We start from the raw sequence: 25,278 nt of genomic DNA, 5'->3' as shown, positions 1-25,278 counted from the left end.
GTGGGGGTGTTTTATTTCGTCCTCAATTTTCCTTTGTTCTTCACTATATTCATTTGGATTGTCCGCTGGGAAGTGTGCAGTTAGTATAGTTTTTATTGAATCTTCCAATGATGTTGAATTGTTTCCATCGGCTTTCCTGATTGCTGGAATTGTAATGTTTTTTTTCATCTTGTTGAATGCTATTTTGTAAGGGATATTGAATATGTTTGATTTTGTTGTTTCTGTACAGAATGTCTGCCATGTTGAATTGTTTCCATCGGCTTTCCTGATTGCTGGAATTGTAATGTTTTTTTTCATCTTGTTGAATGCTATTTTGTAAGGGATATTGAATATGTTTGATTTTGTTGTTTCTGTACAGAATGTCTGCCATGATTCGATTTTTGCCTTTTTTACATTGTTCTTATATATTTTTGGGCCTCTAGATATATTGATTTTTATTCCTCTCGCATCATGTTTTGACATTTTTGGTGTCTGCGCCTTAATGCTCTTGTTTTTTTCCGTTCCATTTCAAGTTCCGGACTCCACCAAGGGTTTTGTTTAGTGGTCTCGACCACTGTTTTTACATATTTTTTATAAAGATCTTCGAGTTCCTTTATTATTGTGTTGATTATATGTTCGAGGTTTGTTCTTGAGTGTATTTTTTCTGTTTTCGTAAGCTTTATCCAGTCATCGTCTATGATTTCCTCTATGAGTTTTAATTCTCCTTTTTTTGTTAGTTTTATGCATTTATTTTCTATTTTGTTTGAAAGATCAATTCTGATGTAGTTGTGGTCGCTAGCCGAAATTTCGTCTAATACTTCCCATGATTTTATTTTGCCTATTAAATTATTTGTTGCTAGAGTGATGTCGATCCAGCTTTTGCCGTTTGATGATGTGAATGAAGGTAGTGATTCTGGGTCATTAATTGGATTGAGATCATTTTCTAATATGTAGTCACCTAATGTTTCTCCACGATCGTCTAGTTTTTTGCCCCCCCATACTGGGTTTTTTGCATTGAAGTCTCCTACTATAAGTGTTGGTAGGTGTTCAAATGTTTTCGTTATTTCGTTTACCTCCTTGATAGTTTCATTTATGTCATCGTTGGGTGGGGCATATACATTTATCAGTAGAAGTTCCTCTTTTTTTGTAGTTATTACTATTGCGATTATATTTCTTTCTGTTTTTTCTATGTGTAAATTGAATAGTTTGTTGTTGTGGATGATTATGGCTGTTCTTGGTTTGTTTTGTCCTTGGACAATTTTGTCCCTAATGCTAAATCCAATTATTTTATTTTTGACATAGTATGGTTCTTGAATACATGTGATGTGATTTTTTAATTTTTGTTGGTTTATTTTTAGGTGTTCGGTAGCTGTGTATGAGTGATTTAGGTTAATTTGGATTATACTTAACGAATCTTTGTAGTCGGTTTCTGTTTTTGCTGCGAATTTTAGGTTGTTTCCGTGTTCCCTTCCCTTTTCCTTCCCCCCTGCTCTCTAGGCATAATTTATTTTCCGTCGTGCCTTTTCGATTTCCGCGTTTAGTGTAGGACATTTCCGGTCGTAGAAGGAGTGGGTGGTTAGTAAGTTTGTGTGGTCGGATTGGTTTCTGTCGGTGCAGGCGGGGCATCTGTTTGGGCAGGGTTGTCCGGCCTCATCCGTTTCTCCTTGGCACTGTTTGTAGTGGTGTGGTCCACTACATTCCGAACATCTAATTCGTCCCTGGCAGTTCCTCTCGTTGTGTCCGTATCTGCAGCACCTAGAGCACCTTGGGGTGTGGATGTTCTCTCTAACTGGACACGAAGTCCACCCTATAAGGTTCTTTCTTTGAGTTTCTTTGAGTTTTTTTAATAGGTTTGGCTCTACCTCAACAATGTGGGTTTTTGTTTCCTGTTTATCAAATGAAATAATGACCCTGATGTCGTCGGGTTGTCCCTCGAGGTTGTTTTGAGTGATGATTTCAGATTTTAGTTCCTGGTTGGTGATTTCGCGGTCCACCCCGAGGATGGAGATCTGTGGGATTTTTTTTATTGAGATTTTCGCCTCGAATTTCTCCTTTGTTTCGGGGTTTCTTTCTATCTCTTCTTGAAGAGTTAGGAGACCGTCTCTTTTCGAGCTTAGCACTATGGCTCCACCCCGGATTGGTCTGACCTCGGGGTTGGTTAGTCCCAGCTCGTGTGGGGTAAACCTCCTGAGCATTGTCTTCACTGTTTGGAAGTGTTGTGTATCTGCGCTTTCTGTACTGTATATTAATAGGCCGTCTTTGGGCTCGTTTTCTGTGCTTTTCCTTTGTTCGGTTTGGCTGGTGGTGGGTGCCTCGTTAGGTTGGTTAGTCGTGGTCCTTTTCTTGAGAATGTCCGCGTAACTTTGTTCATTTTTTCCTTTTTCATTGTTCGCTAGTTCCTCCCTAAGGGAGGTGTTCTCAGTTGTGAATCTGCTTACTGTCTCTCTAAGAGATTCGTCATCATCTCGATTGCGTTAAGCGTTTTCCCTGCCTTTTTTGTGTTCTTTGTCTCCGACATTAGTTCTAAGAGAGCCTCCGTCAGCTTCCTCTGGAGCTGGGAGAGCTGTTCCCTCTCTGTGAGGATTTCCTTTTCTGGTTCCTCATTTCTTTGAACGCTAGTGTTTAGTTTTGTGGGTTCCTTTTCGGCATCTGTGCCTGGGGTGTTTTCTTTTTCCCTTTCGCTTTCGTTGTTTGGCTTTTGGCTTCCCTTGAGTCTACTGAGCTGCTTGCCCTCCTGGCTATTTTTTTCCCCCTTTTTTGGGTTTTTGTGTTTCTGTTTGTTTGACTTCATTTTTGTTCCTTCCTCTGACATCTCCTCTTCCTCAGTTCTTTTCTCCTTTTCGTCCCTCATTTTTTTTGTCTCGTGGTGTTTCCCCCCGTCCCAGTCTGGGACGTTGAACATGTCACATGGCCTGAAATGTTGGCCTCCCCCCCTCTTTTTTTTTCCTTTACCTTCTGTTATTGGTCGGCGCGTTAGGTGTGCGTCGCGCCCCCTGTAAGTGCTTCCAATGGGCAGATTTCCTCAAGTTAGTGTTTTTTTTTTTTTTTTTTTTTTTTATCTAAGCTGTGTTTTGATGGTCTAGTCAGATAGAGGGGACTTTTCTAGTATGGAGTTCTGCTTGTTGTTTCACTCCAGCTATATTACCTCATTTTTTACGATTTTTCGAAGTTTTGTCAAACTCCCCCCAAAAATTTTTTTTTTCCTTAAATTTATTTTTTAATGAATAGCTGGTTTAATTTCAAGCTTCCTTACGAAAAATGGTTTTGCTCTATTACGGACGGTTGATTTATTATGATTTTTTGAAGTTTGCTGAATTTTGGAGTTTAATTTTTGTGAAGAGTAAACTGGTTACTGTTTCGGTTTCCCCTATTTTGTGACTAGATGGGTAGAGGTGGGTGCTGAAATATGGCGCCCGATGCAACAAGATGGCAGATGCCTAGGGGTTCGCCTCTCTCGCCTATGGCCTACTGTTGTCCCTGTCTATAAGTAGTTTTCTCACAGACAAAATGGCAGCCCCCGTACCTCTCCACTTCGCGACTTTACTTGCTTATAACTCGAGAACTAATAAAGCTATGACGCTGATTTTTTCCGTGGTTGTTATCTACTGATGTTAGCTTCCGTGTTGATATTAGTTTTTAGGTTTTAGGGGTTATTTATTAAGTTATTGCGAGTTAAACTTTTTGGCGGGAACTTTTCCCGCCAACAGTCTTTTAAGTTGTTTTGGATAAACTAATCGCGATAATAGCGTGAAATTTCAATAGAAGGTAAAGCTAAATAGTATACACAATCTATTAGAGTTCGGACGTCGGGGGTCGAATACTTTTTCTTTTTTTCGATTTTTTAGTTTTCCTTTGTGGAATATCGGTTGCAAAACTACTTTCCTCTAGGAATTTTACGGTTAAATTTTAATACGTTTTAACGGAATACCTTATAGTCAATTGTGTTAAGTTAGGCACTTCTAGCTAATCTAAAACTTGTAAAAGTTGGGAAAATCTGAGGAGCTCACTTGGTGGCCGGTCCGGTCCGGTAGCCCCCTGGTGGTGGAATCGACGATATGGAAAGCGAGAAGCCCTGTGTTTAAGCTAGAGATTGAGGTACACATTAGGAATCAAGAAGCCTGGACCAGTTCAAATATAGACACTTGCCGCCATGCGCCATCGTTGGCTCGTCAGCATACAGATGAGGGGGGCTCACACATAATCATTAAGTTCTTTGGGCAAGCAGATGCATACGTGCGTGCCCGTGCTGCACGTGCGTGCTTGCGCTTGCCAAAACAAATAGCGCACGGACTGTGCAGCCGCTCTCGTAACCGACCCGCTTTTAGCGAGCGCCAAATTGGGGCCTCCATGCCGACATCTTTTCTTGACAAGATTAGGAGCCAACGAACTGGGCAAAGACGGGTTTATAAAAATATCCGCGTCCGGGAGGACACTGTGGTGTCTAAAAAGAGCCTGCCCAATGATCTCAGTGAGGAAGTGAAGCGAATGAAACACGTAGAATGCAAGAAGTGAAGGTCGGTTATGGCAGCGATGCACAATTCTGTAGAAGCACCTATATCTATCAATGAATAACAATGTAATTTAATAGCTTAGCGTATTGGTAGTGACACTCATGAATGGCGCACCTCAAACTGGAAGCGAGAAATCATACCTTCAAAACGGATGACCTGGGCGGCGTACAGAGACGTGGTCCCTGTTGCTCTGCCGGCCTTCTCATCGGGCCAGATAACCTTTACCCAATTTTTTTTTTGCAACGGATCCCTGTACCGTGGCCATGCACTCGCGTTGTGTTCACAAGGGTTGCACCCCTGGATAAGACTGACGGACGCCACCGCCAAAGAACCGTCGTCGAAGCTGTACAAGGCCAACGTGTCCATGGTACACGCGCAAAGTACACGCGCAACCGCCACAACGCCAGAACTGAACAAAGCGCGAAAAATTCTTACATCCGGGATCTTCATTTAGGATTCTGGATTTGGATATAGATTATGGAAGTTACTTCAAAATCGAAAGTACACGTGGCCCGTTAGCTGCTTCGTCGCCTGTGAGCAGCTGACTGACTTGGGGAGACAAAAGGGACTACCAATAAAGATACCAATAAAAGTATACCAATAGATATACCAATACAGAGGCCATAGATCGTGGTCACATAAAATGGCTCATTGTACCGTCTTGCATCCGCAAGCAACCATTCGGACATGGATACGGTTAGAAACCCGTGTTTAGCATGCCTTTATAGCATTTAATTGGAGCGCTTGCAATCTTGTCGCGTGCCAAACGTGCATTTATTCCTAGAAATTCTCGGCGATCGTAATCCGCAACGCAAATGAATCTCGGAGGCAATCGCGACTGCTGTGATTTGCATTTGTCGTGAACACGCGTTTAACGAACAAACCTTTTCAACGGACGTGCACGCTTTCCAGTGACGGATTCGGCTGATGCCTTCCAAATACAAGCGCTATCTCGAAGAAGATGTGTTGCTACCACCGAGGACGGCCAGAAGAAAAAAATGGCAAGCACCACAGGTAAAAAGTTTTGTATTTTACGAATAAAAAAAAAAAAAAGAAAGACGTTTAAGCAAATTCACACATTTACAACCGAGTATCCGGTCCTAAGACGTCGTGCAAGAGGCTTAAAAACTGGTATCGTCTCTCTCGGTCGTACTCGGTTACAATTATATATCTTGAGAGAAACACCTTAGACACCAACTCAAGTCTGTTACGTCACACCATGGCAGTGGTACTGCAGACACTTTCAGTTCAATGGGTGTGGGCAAAACAAGCCAGGCAAGGCGGGCCTTGGTATGGCATTTTGGTACATGCCAGTGGCAACCTCGTTCTGATCAAATTGCCACAGAGTTGTGTAGGCTCAGACTGTGCTGAAAAAGCTTGCAAATGCACCAGAATAAGTTTTTGGCACATTGATACTGTAGACGGGGATGGTTGCGTGTCAAGTGACGAACGAACGTTTATTGCCAGGAGCAACATAATATATACCATACGTGTGAGCAGTGAAACAGATGAGCATGGTGACTGATAACATGAGAGCACAACCGTGGCTCGCGTTAGACACTTTATGAACAAGTTCTGAACAAGAAAACATGCCCAAACTCAAATGCTAAAACATGTTTTTCGTGTTAAGTACGTCAAAATATTATGCACTGGAGAAAATAAGCTTTCATTGTTAGGTCTTTCTTCAAACACTTTGTGTTCATGTTCTGCTCACTAAAATACATTGCGAAAGAGAATGAAAGTGTACCTGATCTCACGACACCAACATATCCTTCTGCACAATTAAGTCCGTCTGCTATGAATGGATGTACGCAGAAGCCTAGCTCTTGAAGCCTGCATTTATTGGTGCCATTTTTCTGAATGCCGTCTGCTAAAACAGAGAAGTTTTAGCAGACAGCGGTTGCCTCGGCTGGAAGCAGTCACCTTGGTTGCCTGCACCTTGGCTGCCGGTGTCTTGTTTCAGGCATACAGTACCCCACCCCCTGAGCCCTTGCCGGTGTATTCCGACAAGGCTGGGCACAAGCTCGAGCCTGAGATTAAAACTCCCCGAGCAGAGCGAAGTGGGGGGTGGTTGCGTGTAGTGTGGCCTGTTTGTTAGCCTTACTTCTTCTGACGACACACGGCCGCTACGTCCCCTAGGTACATTTGATTTTAACAGACGACGCCCGGACAAATGGCATCTGCCTTTGCTGGCTTTAGATCAAGAATGTCAAAGAAGTTTCCCCTCACCTTCCGGATATCTTCCATTTCATCTAGCCTTCTTGCTGGGAGATGAACCCTTAGTTCCTTTTGGTCACATTTTAGATTTTCTACGAAGAATGGGCTACCTGCACCAGTTATAAATTTTCTGCATAGTAATTCCTTTTTTTTTACTATAGACTTTTTTAACCATTTCTTTGGCGCAGCATAGCCTATGTTGCTTTTTGCGCCATTAAACACTTAATAATGAATCAATCAATCCTTTGCTGGCTTCAAACGCTGGTCTCATGTTTGTGTGTAGATTCATTCAACTTCTGGGGCGGAAGGACACGGTGGTGTAATGAGACTAGGTGCATGCTTAGGTCCTTTTACAATGCATTTATATGGGCAGAAAAATGATCAAAAAGAGTTCAAGGTAAGGACTGAACGTCTAGGGCTGGCTTTCTCCAACGCCTAATATTTTGACGCGCCTTAGACAAAATGCATAATTTTGTGGTGCTCCGACAACTAGCTTTTTTTACCTGTAACATGGTGCGAAAGTGTCATTCTGCCAAGTTTTCCCTTGCTTCCTGTTGGCCCAATCAATCAAAAAAATAAAGCCACCATAAAAAAAAAGAAAAAATCTGTTCATATTATTTATTGCACCTCCACTGCCTAAGTGGGAAGCCCTTTGTTGGGTTCCCAGAGACTTGATGTCATAAGTATTACTTTTGACCTTCTATCATTAAAGCCCCACCGCCGTCAAAACTCTGCAAATATTTCCAAGTCTTTGCGTTCAATTGACAACAGCCAAAAGTCTGTGTCAAAGGTCTACGGTACGTTGAAACAAGTCAAACTGAGTCTTTGCTCACATGACAAGGAATTGTAGACCTCCTAGTACTTGTATGCTGGTAGCATGCCTGAGATAAATCAGCTGGGTGTAAGTAGTCAATGAAAATTGACATTTCCCATTGCTACCATTGGCCACAGCTGATTAGTTGGCGACTTTGTCAGCATCCACAAAGCATATATATGATTTCCCATATGCCATACTCATTAAACACCATTTAGTCAAGTTAATCTTGTTCATTCCGTTGAGAATTTTAATATATATTTAGACCCTGGATAAAAGACAACGCGTCGATGACACCAATGCAAAAAGGTTCCTGGGAACTTAAACCGACCACAACAATGAAGTATCACAATAAATTGTTGTGGGACATTACACTTCTTGCCCAGAACCCATTGCGCATCCACTAGGGGCGTGACAATTTCTTTGAAAACATGAGTTGGGCATGTAGAAGACGGCAGTGAACTTGGGCTTGATAATGCCAAACCCAGCAATCAATGCAGGAGCTATGGAGGGATTACCTCTTGCAGTTGGACTTTGTTTCTGCGAAGACATCAGTCGTGCGAGGAGCCTGAATGGTGCAGTGTACCTCTGTTATTAGAAAAGTTGTGAGACATTGGAAAGTTGTGATTTTTGAGATACATAGTTTGTTGCTTGTTTTTGAGATACATAGCAGTTTGTTGCCTTTTATTCGAGAAAAGGTAACGGCACATTTTTTTTTAAATCTTATAACAATGCATACAACAATTACCAATATAGAAATCCTCACGACAGTTTGTGGAGTTAAAGAGGTACTCTGTGAACTGCCGGGTTACTCCAAAGAGTATGCAATGCTTGTAATACACAGAGAAACCCCACACCAAGTCAAACTGTAGTAGCCTAGCCAGTGGAGATGGTCCTTTGACATTGCTCCCAGGTCTCCCAGTCAGCGTGCCCAGCTCCATGTCCCTGCTGACTCCTTCCGGTATCCTTTCCTCATCTGGCAGGGTGCCCCGGTAGCGCACACATCCAGCAAATGAAGAGATAAATGCATTCCATTACATTTACTCTGCACAATATAATGAGTAACAACCTATATATTGTGTTAATTTATTTACAGAAACCAAAAGTATTCCAATGATCTTCAACTAAAAGATTAAATCAAATGTGTGCAAAAAGCAATTCAGAGGGAAAAAAATTCAAGATTATTGTTTGTTTGGGCACACCTTTCTTCTTTCATGATCATAGCTCTGAAGAGGGGGAAGTTGGCTAGCCACTTTCAAATAAGTCATGTTTATTGCAGGGAGCAAAGGCCATTGACTACTGTTGAAAGTAACGTGCTTCTGGGTGTTTCAATTATAGCACTTCCTCTTTCTACCCAAGTACCTACTCTACTGGCAAGCCTGATGTCACAATACCAAGCTCTGATTGTTCATACATAAAAAAAAAACTGGAACTGAGGGAAGCACTGACTTAACTTCCAGGTGCTCACCCCTTGCCAGGCAGCACAAGCACCCAAAGTATCTGTTGAAATGGCTGTGGTTCCTGACTTCAGCCCGTGCCAGTTCATCAACACAGCAGTACAACGCAAACATCTTGGAGGAGATGGTGGAGGAGTTGTGGTGCCAGGTCAAGGAGCCAAGCGCATTGACTTCTTTGACAAACTTCTCCAAGAGGAGAGCCATGTTTGGTCGGCTCGACCTGAACCATAGTCCAACCAGAACAGTGTTCAAAGCGAGCGCATGGCGGGAGCTCATTGATCGTGAACTGAATTGGCCACACAGCTTTTTGACGACTTATAGAGTAGGTGGCCGTCTGTGTTGAATGTAACCGTTAGGTCACTTCAGTTCAGGACATGAGCCTTTCAAAGTTTCTTGTATGTAGCAGCACTAGTGATGTCCTTCACAATCTCAAAGGGCTCTTCAGTATCCTCCTTGAGCTTCTCCAGGTTGTCGTACAGTGTCTCCTTTGTCTGGTTGATGACCTGCAACAGCTGATCCTGGAAACTAAGCATTGTGAAGAAGCAACCATCCTTCCTTGCTCTGGCGAGGTTCTGACTGATGTTGCAGCTGGGGCACTCTGTCGGTGTCACCCTCTCTGAACTCCTGAAGGAGGGAACCACAGGTCGGGCATTAGTAGCGGTGTTTAACCACCTTCTCAGCTTTTGCAGCCCAAAACTTGCGAAACAGATACTTGCCTTTTTGCAGGACATCACTTCCCGGTCCATATGACTTTAGGATCAGGAGTATGCACTTGAATGCAGTCCAGGGCAGGTGAAGGATGCCAGGAAGGCCATAATCATGGCAATCATCTGTTTTTTTGTTGTGGAGTGTGGCATGGTCGAATCTTCCTACCATGCAAGGCAATTGCTTAGAAGGCACGCCTCATCAGAGGGAGGAGTAGACGATTTACCATCAGAATCAGATTCAACTTCAAGATCACGGTAGTTGAAATCAAAATCGTCCAAGTCGTTGTTGATGGTTTCATCTGAACCGTTAAGTGATAGACTGGAACTCGCACACCTACTTCCAGCAGTAGTCTCAGTGGTGCTACGAAGTGATTCGCTGGAACTTCCAGGTCCACCTTCATTGCTGTCGCTAGCTTCATTGATTGTTTTGCTGAGGCTACATTGAGAATCGCTAAGGTTCCCAGGTCCGCTTTCATCGCTCCTGCAGTTTCTGCCATTGGGCTCACCGAAGTTGGCACCATTTCCACAGTCGATATAATAATAATAATAATTTTCTTTACATGTAAAAGGGCGCAGGCTGGGCAGATAGGTGAAAACCCTTATGCAGAGCGCTTGCGGAAACCCTTATGCAGAGCTCACCGCCACCTGCGGAAAACAATAACATAAACACACTAGTCACGCTTAAAAAACGTAACCACTGTGAAAAGGTTGAGGAGGGGGGGGGAAGTGTTGATTATGAGGTTGCCAATGAAGCCTCATAAACCTTAGACAGCTTTGAGTCTGTTCTGTCAGTTGGCAGAGGGCTACGCACATTCAGGGGGTGGTGACAAAAACTCTGTAATAGCTTCTGGGTGCACCTAAGTACTGTGGCTTGCCATTTTCCCCCGCATCTCTTCGGGTTTGGTTATCCTCTCGACTTGCACAACTGTGGTGAGGTGCAAGCCAGCCAGAGAATCGTTCAGGACTCGGCATGCCAGTCGCACGCGGTGCACTTACGATGCCTGTGACCAAGGGGATTCCACCCAAGTGCCTTCAACCGGTCATTGTAGGTGGCGTCCGGCCTGAAGAAGTACTACCTCCCACTAGAGCAAATAGTCCGAGATGCCCTTCGTTGGGCGTTTTCAATGCAATCGATCAAATGCTGCTGAGCTGGGGACCACACGGGGCAGCAGTAGTTGAGAGATGGCAGCACCATTGCCATGCATAAAGTGCGCAAAGCAGCTGGCTTGCAGGTTTTCGTCACTCGTGCGACAAATCTCAGCATACGCCAGGCCCTGGTGACAACACCAGCAATGTGTGCTGCAAAATCGAGCTTTGGATTGAACACCATCCAAGGATTGTGAGCGACTCGCAGGGCACCAGGCTGGCATCCATGAGTCTGTATGCAGGTGAGGTGATGTTCCTGCTGGCTATGAAACACATCACCCGGCCCGTTCTTGTTGGGGCTCAGATGGAGGTGGTTGGCAAGGGCCCAATGCTTTACTTCCTCAAGGTAGTTTTGAAGTGTTAGAGCTGCTTGGCTCAGAGGCAGGCGACATGATGGAAGTGTCATCGGCATCCTGGACAATCAGAAGCTTCTCGCTCTATGGCATGTCGTTTACATATATAAGGAACAAGGTCGGTACGAGAACTGAGCCCTGAGAGATGCCTGACTCAACCTTGCACTCATTAGAGCGCGTGCCCCCGCGCGTGCCCCTGCTGTGGCTGCTGTCAGCTACAAAGCCACACAGCCACACCAACTAAGGGCTGCTTATCCCCACACCATGCAATTTCTGCCTGAGAGTGGCTAAGTTGAGGGTGTCAAAAGCGTTTGTCAAGTCCAATTGCACGAAATCCTTTGCCACTCGGTTGTCCATGTTGTTGCTGATATAGTGGGCAGTGCAGCAATGGCAGTTCGGCAACTCCTGTCGCGACGGAACCCATGTTACAATAGCGCTATACAAGGTGTTAAATGAAATGCGGAACAAATTGTTCCTGCCAAAACTATTGGGGCTGGACAATTGATCGATTAACCTACTGATTAATCGATTAATGCTTTAATCGCGATAGAATTTTTTAACCGGTTAATTGGTAAAATTTAAACGAACCAAAAAAAAAGACAAAATTAAACATTTTTATAATGCATACGTGGACGAGTACCCCTGTACAAAAGGCAAACTTTAGGTCAAATTTTAGAATAAAGTAAGCTGTATAGGGGCGATATATTTGTAACTTTAGATAAGTGCCGAGTTTACGCATGTCCCTGGCCATTTCAACGTCGTTTGAGTGTCTGTTTAGCGCAGCAGAGACTATTGTGAACAACAAAAGGAAGTCACTCTTTCCAGAGAATATCAAGGAACATCTTTGCCTCACGCAGCAAAAGTAATATTTTGTGAAAGGTATCTGATACTGTTCTTAACTACATATTGAGATTAATTCATAATTCAAGTTGTACATTGCACTGTTTATCACAACATATTTAGCAAAAAAGGTTTTTGTAATATTTTGCATAGAAATAAAGAGACCAATTAATCGATTAATTAATCGATCAAAGGGTGGCGATTAATCAGGTTCAAACTTTTAATCGACGCCCAGCCCTAAAAAATATGTATCGCACAGAATAAAAGACTTGTAACGTTTTGGTCCTGGGCCAGGGGCCCATTTAGAAAAACGATTAAAGTTTGGGATAATTAGGTTTTTAATTATTTTTGCATAATAAACTTCTATAATATTAAGTTTTAGACATGGTTTCACGTAGAAACTTCCTGGGCATCATTGAAAACTCTTATATCAACCGACTGGCATTTTATGACGTTTGGAAAAATCCTTCTTTTTTACGCGTTTTCTAGTTTCGTTTCCTCACCCAAGTGCATCTTGGCAACCACAGTCCTGCCCTCCCACGGCCGAAGCGCGGAACTTCAGCAGTTGCTTCGACCGCCTTGACCTTGCCTGCCTCCCTTTTCTCGTAGAAAAGGAAGCGCTGCACGTGCGGCACGGGCAGCCGGAAGGGAACACCTTGCTGTTAAATGAGCATGACATGGCAAGATGAAGCATTTTTCTACTGGGTTCACCTCTGCCATGTGAAGAATGATTCGACTGTCGAAGAGCAATGTCAACGAATTTAAAATATTCTTTGCGCCACTTTATACTTGCTTTTTTGGACAAAACGCGGAATGAGCGTGCTCCACCACCCTTCGCATTGCACCATGAAACTTCCTCTTTTACGTCGGTGACTCTCCAAAAACACACCGTTTGACTGAGTGTAAGTAAAAAAAAAGTAATTGAAATGTCCTCTAAGATGTGTGATTTTGGTTGCCATGTAGGACCCAGCAGTAAGCATGTTATCAAACTTATAATGTTTTTTTTTTGTTTGCTACTTTCTTACGCTTGTACCGGTTTTATTTGGTGATTTGACCGAGATATTTTAATTGTTTCTTTTTGCAGCTGTAGTTGCTGAAGCATTGGTCTTTGTGCCATATGTATCGAGACAATAAATGTAAATATTAAAAAACAAGTTGATAAGTCCAAGCAAAAAATGAGCATCCATGTTGTATGATTTTTAACATTTTATGTGAGGGTTGCTTTGTTCCTTAAGATAGGTCACTGAGCATACTTAAATGTTTATTTTTTCTTAGGTGGAGGGTGTTTTCTTAGAATGGTGTATTGTTTCAAATTGTGAAGTTTTCTTTCATTGGGGGTGCTATTAAGAAGGAGCAGGAGTTTTTTAATTTTTTTTAGTGCCCCAAAAATGATAATCTGGATAATTCATTTGTTATTTGTTACCCAAATATAGATCATTGAAAAATGGGCACTTCACCATAATAAAATGACACAACACAAAATGTGTGACTGTTTATTTGTTCTATTGGATTAACCTAATATAACACCAAACTTTGTGTCTACAGAAAGCCGCGCTATGTATTTGCAAAAAAAAAATGAAGTTGCGCATACTTGCGCTACAAATACTCTCCGACAGATAAGGACACTTTTAACCGCCAAGTCCTGACAGGTTTAGCAGGTTCATTTTTGACAAAATGGTGTCGAGACTGTACTCTTAAAAAAAGGGGTACTGTAACACCTTTCTTAAGGAGGTAACCAACTTGCACACAGGGCAACCCTTTTTGGAGGCAATGTTACCCCCTGTAACGAGGGTGCAAACTTACCCCCTGGGTTAGGGTGCAACATTGCCTCCTTTTGGAGGGAACCCGAGTTCCTTTTGGCGTTAAAAGTGCATCCTTTTGAGATCAGCTTTTATCTCCTTTAGGGGGAAACTTCAACCCCCTCAGAGGTCAGATGACATATCTGAAAGGGCTTCTTTTACCTTCTTTTAGAGGCAACAGCACCTGCTATAGGGGGCTCGTTTTAACTCCATACAAAGGGAACAGTTGCCCCCATTTTGGGGGCAGTAATACACGCCCCTAGTTTCAACTTTTACCTCCTTGAGGGAACTATGATCCTCTTTGGGGTTAAATGTACACGATGGGGAAAGCAGTTCAGAAAATGCGGAATATGAACAACAAACGCAGCAGGACAGTGCTGTCCTGTCGTTTTTGTTCTTCATAGTCCGCACTTTCCGAGCTGTTTTCCCCATCATGTGTAACGCCAACCAACTGGCCCAGTTCACCACCTTATTACAGGTTAAGTGTACACTTGATGGGATCACTTTTACCTCCTAAAGGAAGGCATTATGACCCTTAATGGGGGGGTGTGATAGTACATGCTTCAAGGGTGGGCCTTATAATAGATGAAGATGGCACTTGTTTTGAAATTAAATGACAATGTTTTATTGTAGCTGTCACAAACAGAGTGGCATAAAAATCAGTGGCATGACTAGACATCAAGTTCTATGATGAAACCACTAAGCGCAATAAAGGCACTTGGAACAACACTTTCGAGGCACTAGTTTGCAATATTGTCACAAAAAGTGCATAAAGATCAGCGTTTACCCAGAAAATAAGAAAAAGTGCCTATCTAAACTTTCCAGTCTCTTAAGGCTGAAGGGTACCTAAACTGCTTATTAGCCTTTTTTCGTTCGAGTAGGACTTTATGTGTAAGGCCGCCCTAACATATTTGAAGCCGTTCTAAACCTGGGTGTGTTTCATAAAGGTACTGTCACAATTGGAAGTTGGATGAACGAATAAAGGTTCAGATCGAATAGCGCCGCATCATGCCATAGCTTTATTACCGCAAAGAAAGCAGGCACGTAGTGTCTTTTCTGTGCTCTGCGAACACTAAGTTTTTCTAATTCCCCACTGCACTCTGAATACTCTCCACGGCGTCTTCCCTGAGGATGACCTCTTTCAGTGTACTGAAGAGGAAATCCTGGAAGGTCTGCGCAGGAGTGCTGTTGTAGCCAGCCGTGCGGCAAATCACCCTACGACGAGATGGACGGGAGGTACCAACTTGACACCTAGTCCTGACTTTTAAACTCCACTCCCTGCTTTCCACTATGAAGGCCACCCTAACCTAAACTGCAGAGTTGGTCCTTTCGTTCCAAATCATCAGCTGTGCTAAGGTTGCCAGCATTTTGGGCATGGTTCTTGAAACTACTGCGGCTGAGAAACTTGCGCAAAATGTAGTGCCACTGACCACGTTGCCGACATATGTGAAAATGACCATAAATGCATAAACTGTGGCGGACCACACCCCGCGTTTTCACGCACATGTCCAAAATGAAAGAAAAAGAAATAAATAATCACATTTAAGGCCAAACACAATCTAAGCTACCAAGACGCTAAAGAAAAGCTTGCCTTCAAGGCAAGGGGTTCATATGCCCAGGCAGTATGAAGGGAACCCCCCATCTATGGCATCCGCGGAGACGCAAACTTCCCCAGAAGACCTGTCTTCTCCACAAGGGTCCTCTTCTGAACGTCCAAAAACGGTGGGCAACCCACCGCCTTCATGCTTCAATGAGGTCATTTTGCCTCCTAAGGAGGGTGCTGCACCCTCCAAGGAGCCTAACGTGCCATCACCGGCACCAGCTGGCCCTTCTGGCCAGGGTCGGGCTCTACCTCCCTGTGCCTCTGGCACCTCTTTAAAGCCTGGGTGGTCAGATACACTCTGCCGCCCAAAGAACCCAAGGTCTCCTTGGACGAGAAAATGGATGAGAGCATCCCACTCTCTGATGACCCAGGTAAAAACCCAGTCCAACTGGAGTGGATTATGAACAGGCTTTATTTCCACTTCCAGCTGGAAAACTAGGAATTTACAGCTGGAATTACTTTCATTTCCAGCTGGTTCCCATTAAAGTTTCAGTTGGTTCCAGCTACATTTTCAGTTGGATCCAGCTGTCTATATTTCCAGCTGGACCACTCTGAATTTCCAGCTTGGCCAAGTTGTATGCATATACCTTGGACCTTTCGACTACCCAGATCAATACTTTTTGCATGTAGATAGAATCAATCAAAGCCATTGTTTTATTTGTTATATTTATTGTGACCATCACCTCTCATGACTGTTTTGTTAAGCCACCTATCCTAGTCCTGGGGGCAGCCTTTACCTTGCTCGTCTTGGATTTTTTGGCTCAAGATCCCGTTAATGTTTTTGGGGCCTCCATAGCGTCTATCTTCTACTTTTCACCCTAGCACTTCAAGGTGTCTAATATTAAGTGAAAACAAACTTCACTACAGTGACGAGTCATTCAAAGTGAACAGATGTAGCTTAATTACCTGCCACTACTGAGAGTTTCTCAGGGTTCAGCTGCTTTTGAGCCAGGTCCCCCACATGCCGCTTAGTGGGGCCCACGGCCCCGCTGAGTGTCCTCTGCTGAAGTACCTTGCCCCAAATACCTTGTGCGGCATCCTTGATTACAATGCTGGGCTTCTTATTTTTATCAATTTTCCCAGCGCACTCCATCGTGATGTAATACCCCCTTGTCAAATGGAACTGCAAAAAGAGAATAAGATTCATGTCTATCGGTAAGCATAACCTCAGTGTCAGAAACATAAATTGCCGTCAAGGGTTCGTACACTGCGTGGTATGGAAATATTGGTTCACACTACAGGTGACCAATTTAGCCAGTGCTTTATCTGAGGCTTCAGGAAACATGCAATACACAAAGCTTGAAGCAACACTGAAAGTTTACATAAAATACCTAGAACCTATTATTTTTTTAGGAAGGTGGTAAGCTGGGCAAGTTGGTACTGGTTGAAAATGATGGAAAGAATAGCGCACCAAAAGACGACAACGAGAGTAACGAAACACTGCTTGTTTGTCTCCTGTGTTCCATTCCTGTCCTTGTCTTTTTGTGCGCTATTTTTTTATAATGTTCAATTGTTTCAAAAGTTTATAAAAACACCCTATACAAAGGTTTCAATGTGGGTATCCAAAATGGAGCAGCATACAATTACAAAAATTGCCTCAAAAAGTGTTCTTGAGGGATTTGCTCTATTTATGAAATGTGAAAGGCTCTCCACATCCAAGCAAATAAAAAGGCTCGAGGTACACCTAAGCACTTACGAGCTGTGAATGCGAAAGCTTGAATGTTGTTTTTGCATGCACCCTCAAGGAGTGGCTGCGCCGCGCTGGCATCGGCTGTGCCGCCGCTGTAGAGTCTGCCGAAGCGAGCGAGCCGATTCCTTTTACCGGCACGGGCACGCAGCGCCATGGGGTGGTGGTTGTTGAAACTGATGCTCGGCGGCCCCATCTCTCAGATTTAGGGACTTAATTTCGCTGCCGTTTGGCGTGGTTTTTTGCGCGACTTCCAAGCTGGGAGGCTTTATATTGTGGCTTTACTTGGGAGAGGGGAATTTAACTGCCGTTTGGTGCGGCTTCAAAGCTGATGACGTTGGCTCACTCCATGGGACAGTTAATGCTTTCGCATTAATACAAATCCTGAAGTTGGACAATGAGGAGACTTGCATGTCTATCCACACAGGCTGTAAAGTCTCCTGGCTGTGCTGGTTGAGCACCCGGCACTGGCAAGTCAGCTTGTTCAGCATGTTGCAGGTCGCCTGTTGATTTGAAAATTATATAATTATCTTAAAAAAGGCTTTATCAATCAAGTATTTGTGCTGTTTTGTGACCGTTGGCAAATTTCATTAGTTACCTTCAATGTACATGGCTGCAACAGCTGGCACTTATTTGGCTTGGATACATAGAGAAAAAGATTAATACAAAAATTCTTGATTTGGTGCACTGGAGAACAGGAAGGATGAGAGCAAGTGAATTCAACAATGTTTTTGTTGAGCAAGATAGATGATTACCTAACCGGTGCTCGCATGCTCTAGTGACACCTCAAGCAACTGCCTTGGGTGTTGCCTGGCTTGCCCTGCCTCATCAGCTTTACTGAAGCTGGCTACCTGGGTGTTGGTGCCACCTAGTATCCATATATAATGATGTCAACCATTGCACTATAAGAAGTTTCTTTTGTAATTTGACTATTTTCTCTAGCTCAGGCTGGAGTAGAAAAAAAAAGAAGTATTCAGTACATTTTTATACTCGTAAATAGATTTTAACATTCTGCTCAACATCAGCCGTTGCAACCTCAATGTTGACGAACTATTTCCTCCAGCACAGGTTGAACTATACTCGGCGACAACTTTTCTTGGCAATGCAGACAGAGGAAGTTGACGATAGCCGACGCACAGCCTTATCCAGCGCTCAAAATTGGATAGAAAACACGTGCCTGTACCCTCCACTGCATTGCCAAGAAAAGTTGTCGCCGAGTATAGAAGAAAAAAAGCAGCAAACCTTATAAATGCATATTTACTATTTGAGCACTGCCTAATCAGATAACTTTTTTATATATCAGCTACCAAACCAAACGAAGCAGAATTCCAGTAGCACTGTAGACAATTCCACTGTTTACGGTGATCAGTCCGGCAAGCACATGCAACTGTAGCGAGCGAGAAAATGATTCTGCGAGACTCACAAACACGGCAATTAACGCGCCCTTGGACGCTTTTATGGAAAGGACTATACTGTGAAGCCATCGAGATGACCTTAACAAATTACCCATTTTTTTTTTTGCTTAAAGCACAAATATATGCATTTCTAATTCGGATGCAAAAACAACTAGTGAATCATTAGGTAGCTACCTTGTCATGTTCAGATATGCTTATGTGTATGGCTGATAATCCAATGGGTAAAATGCTGAACATGGATTTTACATATTTCACTCATATGGGCCGTGCACACATATCACAATAAAGAGGTGTGTGTATACTCATGCAGGACAGGTACTTACAAGAAAATAATCTTAATTCAACAGTTGCCTCAAGATGGGCAATCCGCTCACACAGTAGATGCCCTTCTTGCTGTGATAGCTCATGTTTTTTCTGTCAGTGTTTGGCATCCCTGCTAGCCATCTTCACCTGCATTTTGGCCTGTCTTGCAGGGATCACTTCCTTGTCAGACATCTTGATGGAAATCTGCTTCTTGGCCTGCCATTTTACAAAGTGCATATGTTAACACCAGCACTCAGCAGGGATTTTGTTGGAAAGGTGGATAAATAAGCACTATTCCTGTTCAATTTAATGCATTGCCAGCATTCATTGCTTAGCTTTCATTTAAATAATTGTAATACTTTTGTGACAAAAAAAAAAAAAAAAAACCTATTCCATGCTTGCCCGACACGTTTGAAGTTCCTGCTGCAGTGTTTTCCTTTCTGGAGTGCTTGAGGTGTTGCATAAAGATGTCGTCAAACTGTTGCTTTTTTGTCACTGCTTGGTGCGACTTCTTTTTTTTCAATTCCTTGATATAAAATGTATGTGGAATGTTAATATACAATTTAAAAAATGATGCAAGATTCACCATTTTAAAGAGTAAATTTCTATATTTGCAACGTGAAGCTAAAAGAATCAGGGGTGCGGGGCTTGTCCCTTGTTTGTCACCATATGTCCTGTCCTCCACACAAACTTTCTTCGTGCATCAAAAGCACGTTAATTGTCTGCGTTTCCATGCTAATTGATGCACAGCCAAAACTAGCATGGTCCTGCTGGTGCATGCTAGTTTTGGCAGTGCAAACAAAAAAGATGTACTGCACTTATTGTTGAACAAAAAGTTACTTTACATATAGATTCAGGCTAAAATGCAGTTTTCTACGTTGCGTCAAAAGTGGAAGACCCGGGCGACTGATAGCAAGGCTGTCAGTCGCCCGGTTCTCTCCATGTGCTATTTTTTGTTATCTGTTTGGCCTATAGTTGCTGTGCAAATGCTTTGTATTTTGGCATCCGGCAGCGGTATTAGGGAACCTAAGTGAGCGTCTACCACTCCTTGCACACGGTCACTCCAGAGGTCTTCATTGTCTTCCTGCAGTAGCGCGGGATCTGACCTTGTCTTCTCTGCTGCTGGCTGTTCATCTGACGGGAAGTAACGTAGTGTCTGCATTCTCGGCGTGGCAACAACAAGATTGCCCCTCACTGCTGTAACCTTCTCCTGAGAAGATGCATCTAGTCGTCCACAGGGATCATACTTCCATGCTTGTTTCCGGCATACAGCTTGTTGATGACGTGCCTCTGAAAACGAATTTCACTCGGGGGCAGTCTTGGTGCTGGCTTCTTGCCTGGAACATGAGATAAATGAATGCTTCAGTTTTCGAATAAACTTCTTGCATAGATGCTTTTCTGAGACCTTGCTCTTTCTGTAAAGTGTCGCAAACATTGAACCTTCGTTATTGATTCTTGCAGTGGATGGAAAACAATGCACCCACTAGCTTCTACAACTGTGATTGTTCTTGTAAAAACGAGTAATAAATTGCACACCCAAATCTGCCCTGAAGTTCAAGTCGCGTAAACAACATTTTATTTGTGGACCTAAGAAAAAACAGTGTTTTGGTATGAACAATTATACAAACCTTCAGCAGGGACAATCCAGCGTGGCAAGTCCGTACACGATGCTCTGCCTTCAGTATTAGTGGCTCCCTTGTCAGCGATGCTGAACAGAAGCCCAGCAACATGCTCACAGGTCTCGCTGAACCTGGAAGCCATGAGCAAAGAGCATGAACTTCTCCTAATTTGAAAACCATGTTCAGCACGCAGTGTTATACCCCTGTCAGATGGCAGCTAAAATGGCATTTACGCCAAATGATATTCAGCTTCTCAAATGACATTCAAGATGGGGCCTGCCAGACGACAACTAAAATGACATTTAGGTGATGTTTATTGCGATTGCGTTCGCTAAGTCGAATCAGTCACACAGAGTATGCTTTTGCGGTAACGATTGTTAACTACACTGCAGCAATTCAGGAATTGCCCCAGTAGTGCAACAAAATCCAGAGATGTCCTTAGCTGGCATGCAACAAACAGTGGCATGACCTGATGCTTTCACAGTACTGGGAGCACAGTGGCTTTGGTGCAGGCAACAACAGTGGAAAAATGTTGTTGGTGACATGCTGTTATGCAAGCTTATACCTAATGAAGTACAGGCGGTGGTGGGTTTCATTCAGACAGAAGAAAATTGCTTGGACCACCTAACTAGTACTTTCTTCACTTGTGAGCCTGCACAGAATGACCGTTTACTTGGAGGCTTTATTAAGAAACGCCATCATGGCACCTGCAAGGTTTTGTTGCGAGTTTGCCATTTCTCTTTGTGCCTTCACAGCATCCTGCTGGATCTTTAGTGCCTCTCGCTGGACAGCCAGCTCCTGCTCCTTGAGCTCGAACTCTCTGTTGCGTGCCGCTTCATAGCTTGCCAGCAGTTGTGCTTGGCGGTCTATTATAACTTGGAACGCAGCAGTGCTGGGGCTCTGCCTCTTTCTCTTTGGCCCTCTCGGCTGGGCTTTGTCCTTCGCCTCACTGCTGCTCCCGCTACTTCTTCTTGAAGCCATAGTAGAGTCAAAGCCAGCACTGGTACTGGCATCTGTGCTTTCATCCTCGACATCTGCAGCACGCTCCCAGTGGACGTCTTCCTCGGGGGGGTTGCCTTGTGTCTCCAAAAGGAGGTGTGAAGAATGTTACAAGATGAGCTTTGCATAGAAAAGAACATGAACTTGCAAGTGGCCAAGTATTGCCCGCAGCCACCATGCAAGGTGTTTCTTGAGACGAGAGTCAAATTGTATCTGAAAAGCATGCAGCGCACACAAAAGGCCACTTCCAGAAAAAACAATTTCGGTGTAATAAGTTCATTATTTACATTCGAGTAATGACTTTTGAATTTGTAAATTTAATAGTATGCTTTTAACAGGAAATTTTATCAGCATCATCGGAAATCACTTAATTCATTTTAGAAATGTATAAAGCACATACAGGGAGGGCTTTACGGTGTCACGAACAAAGAGCTAGATTTTGATGAGTTTCTAGGTTTCGGTTTTCTGTCTGAGCACTTCTTTGTGGCAGCGGTTCTGCCCTCCGGCAAGAGGACAGTTCAATTCTCACGCTGTTGCACAGGTACTAATGCACACAAAAGCAGATACCAGCACAACCATGCGACATAAAGTGTGATAGTTAAAGAGCAGTAAAATACCTCGAGAAGCTGGCACCCCTCGATAGAGCCGCTCTCAAAAGAAGCATGCGCCATTCAGAAAAGAGTAGTTTGTTAAGCCGTGACGTCCATAATGCCAGGAAAGCAGTGGAAGCGATAAGCTGGTAGAGCGATAGAAACCCTTTGAGGTGCATTTGTTGCCGAGTTCTTAAGAGTCTCACTGACTAAAACTCCATTTCTTTGCTAGCAGCGCACTGGTATATACACAAAGTACAGTTACAGTCTTTGCATACCCCTAGTCTGCAAAGGCTTTCAGAAAGGCTTTGCAGACTTTTTAAAGCATAGCTTTGCCACCATTTTAAACGATTGTGTCAATAATTGACACCAACACCAGCGACACACGTGAGACGGCTAACGTGCATGAGACACTTTTGTTGGGACGCAGCTGCATGAAAAACCTCTGGCGAAGTTCAATCAAGGAGCAATTAGCATGAATGGAAAACCAATGATATCAGATTCCACAGCAACCTAATTATTGAAACACTTCCTTTCTAAATACATGAGTAATATATCCTTCGTTGGCTAGTTTTCTGCTTACATACAAAAACATGCCACCTCGCTTCAGAGTACAGCGGAACTGCTGCTTGGACTTCGCCTGACTACAAGCCTGGATTTCTTGAAGCCCTCTACTGAGCGAAATGTCCAGAGGGCACAGTACAGGCAGCTGTCATCCAGTGGTCATTGAGCATGTCAGTTTGCTGTTGGTGAGCATGTGTATGTCAAGAACTTCCACCCACGAGACCTTTGGCTGGAAAAAGTCATCCTGTCTCGTGCAGGACCTCTATCCTACCAATTGTGAATGAAAACGTGTGGTGGTACATTCAATTGGCGACAGCACCTAAACCACCTGAGGCCATTGCGAGTCTACCGTTCTTGGCATGGACGACATCAATCTGGTGCTTCCGTGCTTTGGAGTGTCCAATCGAGTGCCGGTGCGGGCACGGGAAACAGAAATTGTGGACCAAGTGCCAGAGCTGGGAAGTGAGCCAGCAACAGTAGAAAGAGACGTGGGGGTCAGTGCTCCTGGCCGGGAATCACAGGCAACACCGGCCTGAGCGACGGTACCTAGAGAGAATTCGGGGCACTCCGATCTGGTGCCACGATTTTGTAATGTACTTTAATCGAGCGTAGAGGAGTGTGTTGTATATGGTGTTAAATTTTCTCGCCAAATTTGGCAGGAAAATTTTCCTGGGTAGGGTGGAGTCTGGTGCGACGTCACAAGGGTAAATATTTTCCACCAAATGTAGCAGAAAAATGTTACCCTCGTGATGTCGCATGTGACGTTATTATGGGAAACACCCCATAATGTAACACACTGTTACGGTGATGGCGACAGCGACGCCGCTCAACCTGGAAACAGGTGCCCAAGAGCTGCGCTCTAAAACAATGTATTAATAATGCCTGGCTTGACTGGCATGTTTTGCCCATACACCAGACGAGAAGGGCACACAAAGCACTACTGCTGCAGCGTGACGTAAAAGAGTTGGTGTATACGGAGCGCCCACCAACTATGTCCATCTAGGGCTGCCACAATGGTACGGTTCACCAAGAAATGCACACAGGCTCCACTCCCTATAAGGACACAATGCTTACAAAGCATGTACACAAGAAAGAGCCACGAATAAAAACTGAAAGATGGATACCTCTGAAACTGCAGGTGTGGCTCTCTCCAAGCAGTCGCTCTCCTCCAACAGGCTGCTGTCATCTACAGGCAGCTACCCCATGATGCGGTGTGTTTCCCAGTAGAAGGGTCAAGTGATACCACCAGACCCGGTGGTGGTGCAGGTCCTCTGTTGTTTTCTAGGGAATGAAATTGCAGTGAGTGGAAGGTTTCTGGTGAAAATCTTCAGCATATGTGAAATTATCCGTATAGCTGAAATCAGCGTAAAAGCGATCTCGGAATGGGGATCTGCACATAATATGCTAGTTGTTCTATTCCACTTACAGATGAGGCTGATGATATGAAACCTGTTTCTGCCACATTACGTAGCACTGTGCACTTGGAGCCCGATGGAGTCGCCATCATTCATGACGTGATCATGCTATCATCATCATTAATTTTTTTTCTTTATTTATTTAGACACACAGTTACACGCTATAAACGTGTTTTTATACATTTAAATGGCTTTGAGAATACAAACTCATCGTGAAAATATCGCGTCCCTGATTAGCTGCTGCCGATTCAAAAAGTTGCTCGCTTGTTTCGAGCCGAACAACCGGACCCGATCCCAGCAATTTGTGTCGATCTAGGGAAAAACCCGCTAGCAACCCCAAAATTGCTGAGAAAGTTGCTCCGTCTGAAGCGGGCCTAACGAAACGCAGCCGGAAAGTCAGCCTACATACGGGACTTCCCACTATTTCGAGGTACGCAATGCAGTTGTGGCGGGTAGGCGAGCATCGGCCTGGTCGCAGCTGCTGCCACTTGTATTGCGTGTGTCCTCGCACTACTAGAGCCTGAGAACGGCAGGATGCTTCTTTGGAATGCCCTGGCTTCAACACGCACCCGCTGCCCTTTGCCGCGCCTTGGCTGGGCGTGCATGGCCGGGGACCCCAGACTCACGAGAAGCCAAAACGCTATCGAAGGTACCGAGCGCGTGTGGGAGGCAGTCTGGCAGAACTAGGCTCCTCTTTGTTTATTATCAGTTTCTACAGCAGGCTACGTTCAACTTACCGGTATGTGTTCAACACGTTCTCGGTCTTATGATGCACCTGGTTGACGGGCTTCTTGAAGCCCTTCTCGGCCAGTTTTTCCGCCATGTGGCGTACACCCCGAAGTTTCTTTTTGCTCTCCGGAGGTTCTCCAGGCGATCCTCCCAGATTGCCAACAACACCCAGGCTTCGTGCACGCCCCACTGGACGTGATGCACAAGTTTTTGATCGTAGAAAGGATTTACTTCTCCGAGGATGAGTGGTTGGCGTGCAAAGCGGCACTGCATGGATTTTATTTTTCAGTGCTACTTCCGTACTTGTGCAGAAGTAGCACATAAGTGTGACACATATGAGGGTAAATGTAAAAATTAAAATGATCCTTAGTATTCTACGAAACCTGGGAAGCACAGAAAGTTTTATTCGTTCATTATAAGGAGCTATGGAATGTCTGAAATGCATTGTATGCACTGCATCAGGGGTGGCCAGGCTGACCCGGCCTAAGAGCCGCAAACAAAACCACGAAACTTCCAAGAGCTGCTTGGGGG

The 25,278-nt window shown here is 44.0% G+C and overlaps 1 protein-coding gene across 1 annotated transcript; it reads right to left on the bottom strand.

Annotated features, from left to right (window-relative positions):
- LOC120848754 lies at positions 1-24,841 on the bottom strand. Its single transcript, XM_040220770.2, has 3 exons — positions 24,756-24,841; positions 1,770-2,424; positions 1-1,472 (listed from the first exon to the last, which is right to left on the bottom strand). The coding sequence occupies exons 1-3, from the start codon at positions 24,839-24,841 to the stop codon at positions 435-437; spliced, it is 1,779 nt and encodes a 592-aa protein (XP_040076704.2). The 3' UTR covers positions 1-434.
- Between the last annotated feature and the right edge of the window lie 437 nt (positions 24,842-25,278).

Source organism: Ixodes scapularis, unplaced genomic scaffold (assembly GCF_016920785.2).
Source record: "Ixodes scapularis isolate PalLabHiFi unplaced genomic scaffold, ASM1692078v2 PGA_scaffold1__304_contigs__length_218370807, whole genome shotgun sequence".
Taxonomy (NCBI): Eukaryota; Metazoa; Arthropoda; class Arachnida; order Ixodida; family Ixodidae; genus Ixodes; species Ixodes scapularis.
Note: the sequence above shows the minus strand (reverse complement) of the source record. Positions and strands in the feature narration are given on the sequence as shown.

Bases quoted from the DNA above. Each gene is read 5' to 3' on its own strand.
- LOC120848754 (XM_040220770.2), bottom strand. From the start codon at position 24,841: ATGGCGGAAAAACTGGCCGAGAAGGGCTTCAAGAAGCCCGTCAACCAG. The intron at 2,425-24,755 runs GTAAGTTGAACG...CGAATCTCTTAG, and splicing joins AACGTGTTGAACACATACCG to AGAGACAGTAAGCAGATTCA. The intron at 1,473-1,769 runs GTTAGAGAGAAC...AATTATGCCTAG, and splicing joins TAGGGTGGACTTCGTGTCCA to AGAGCAGGGGGGAAGGAAAA.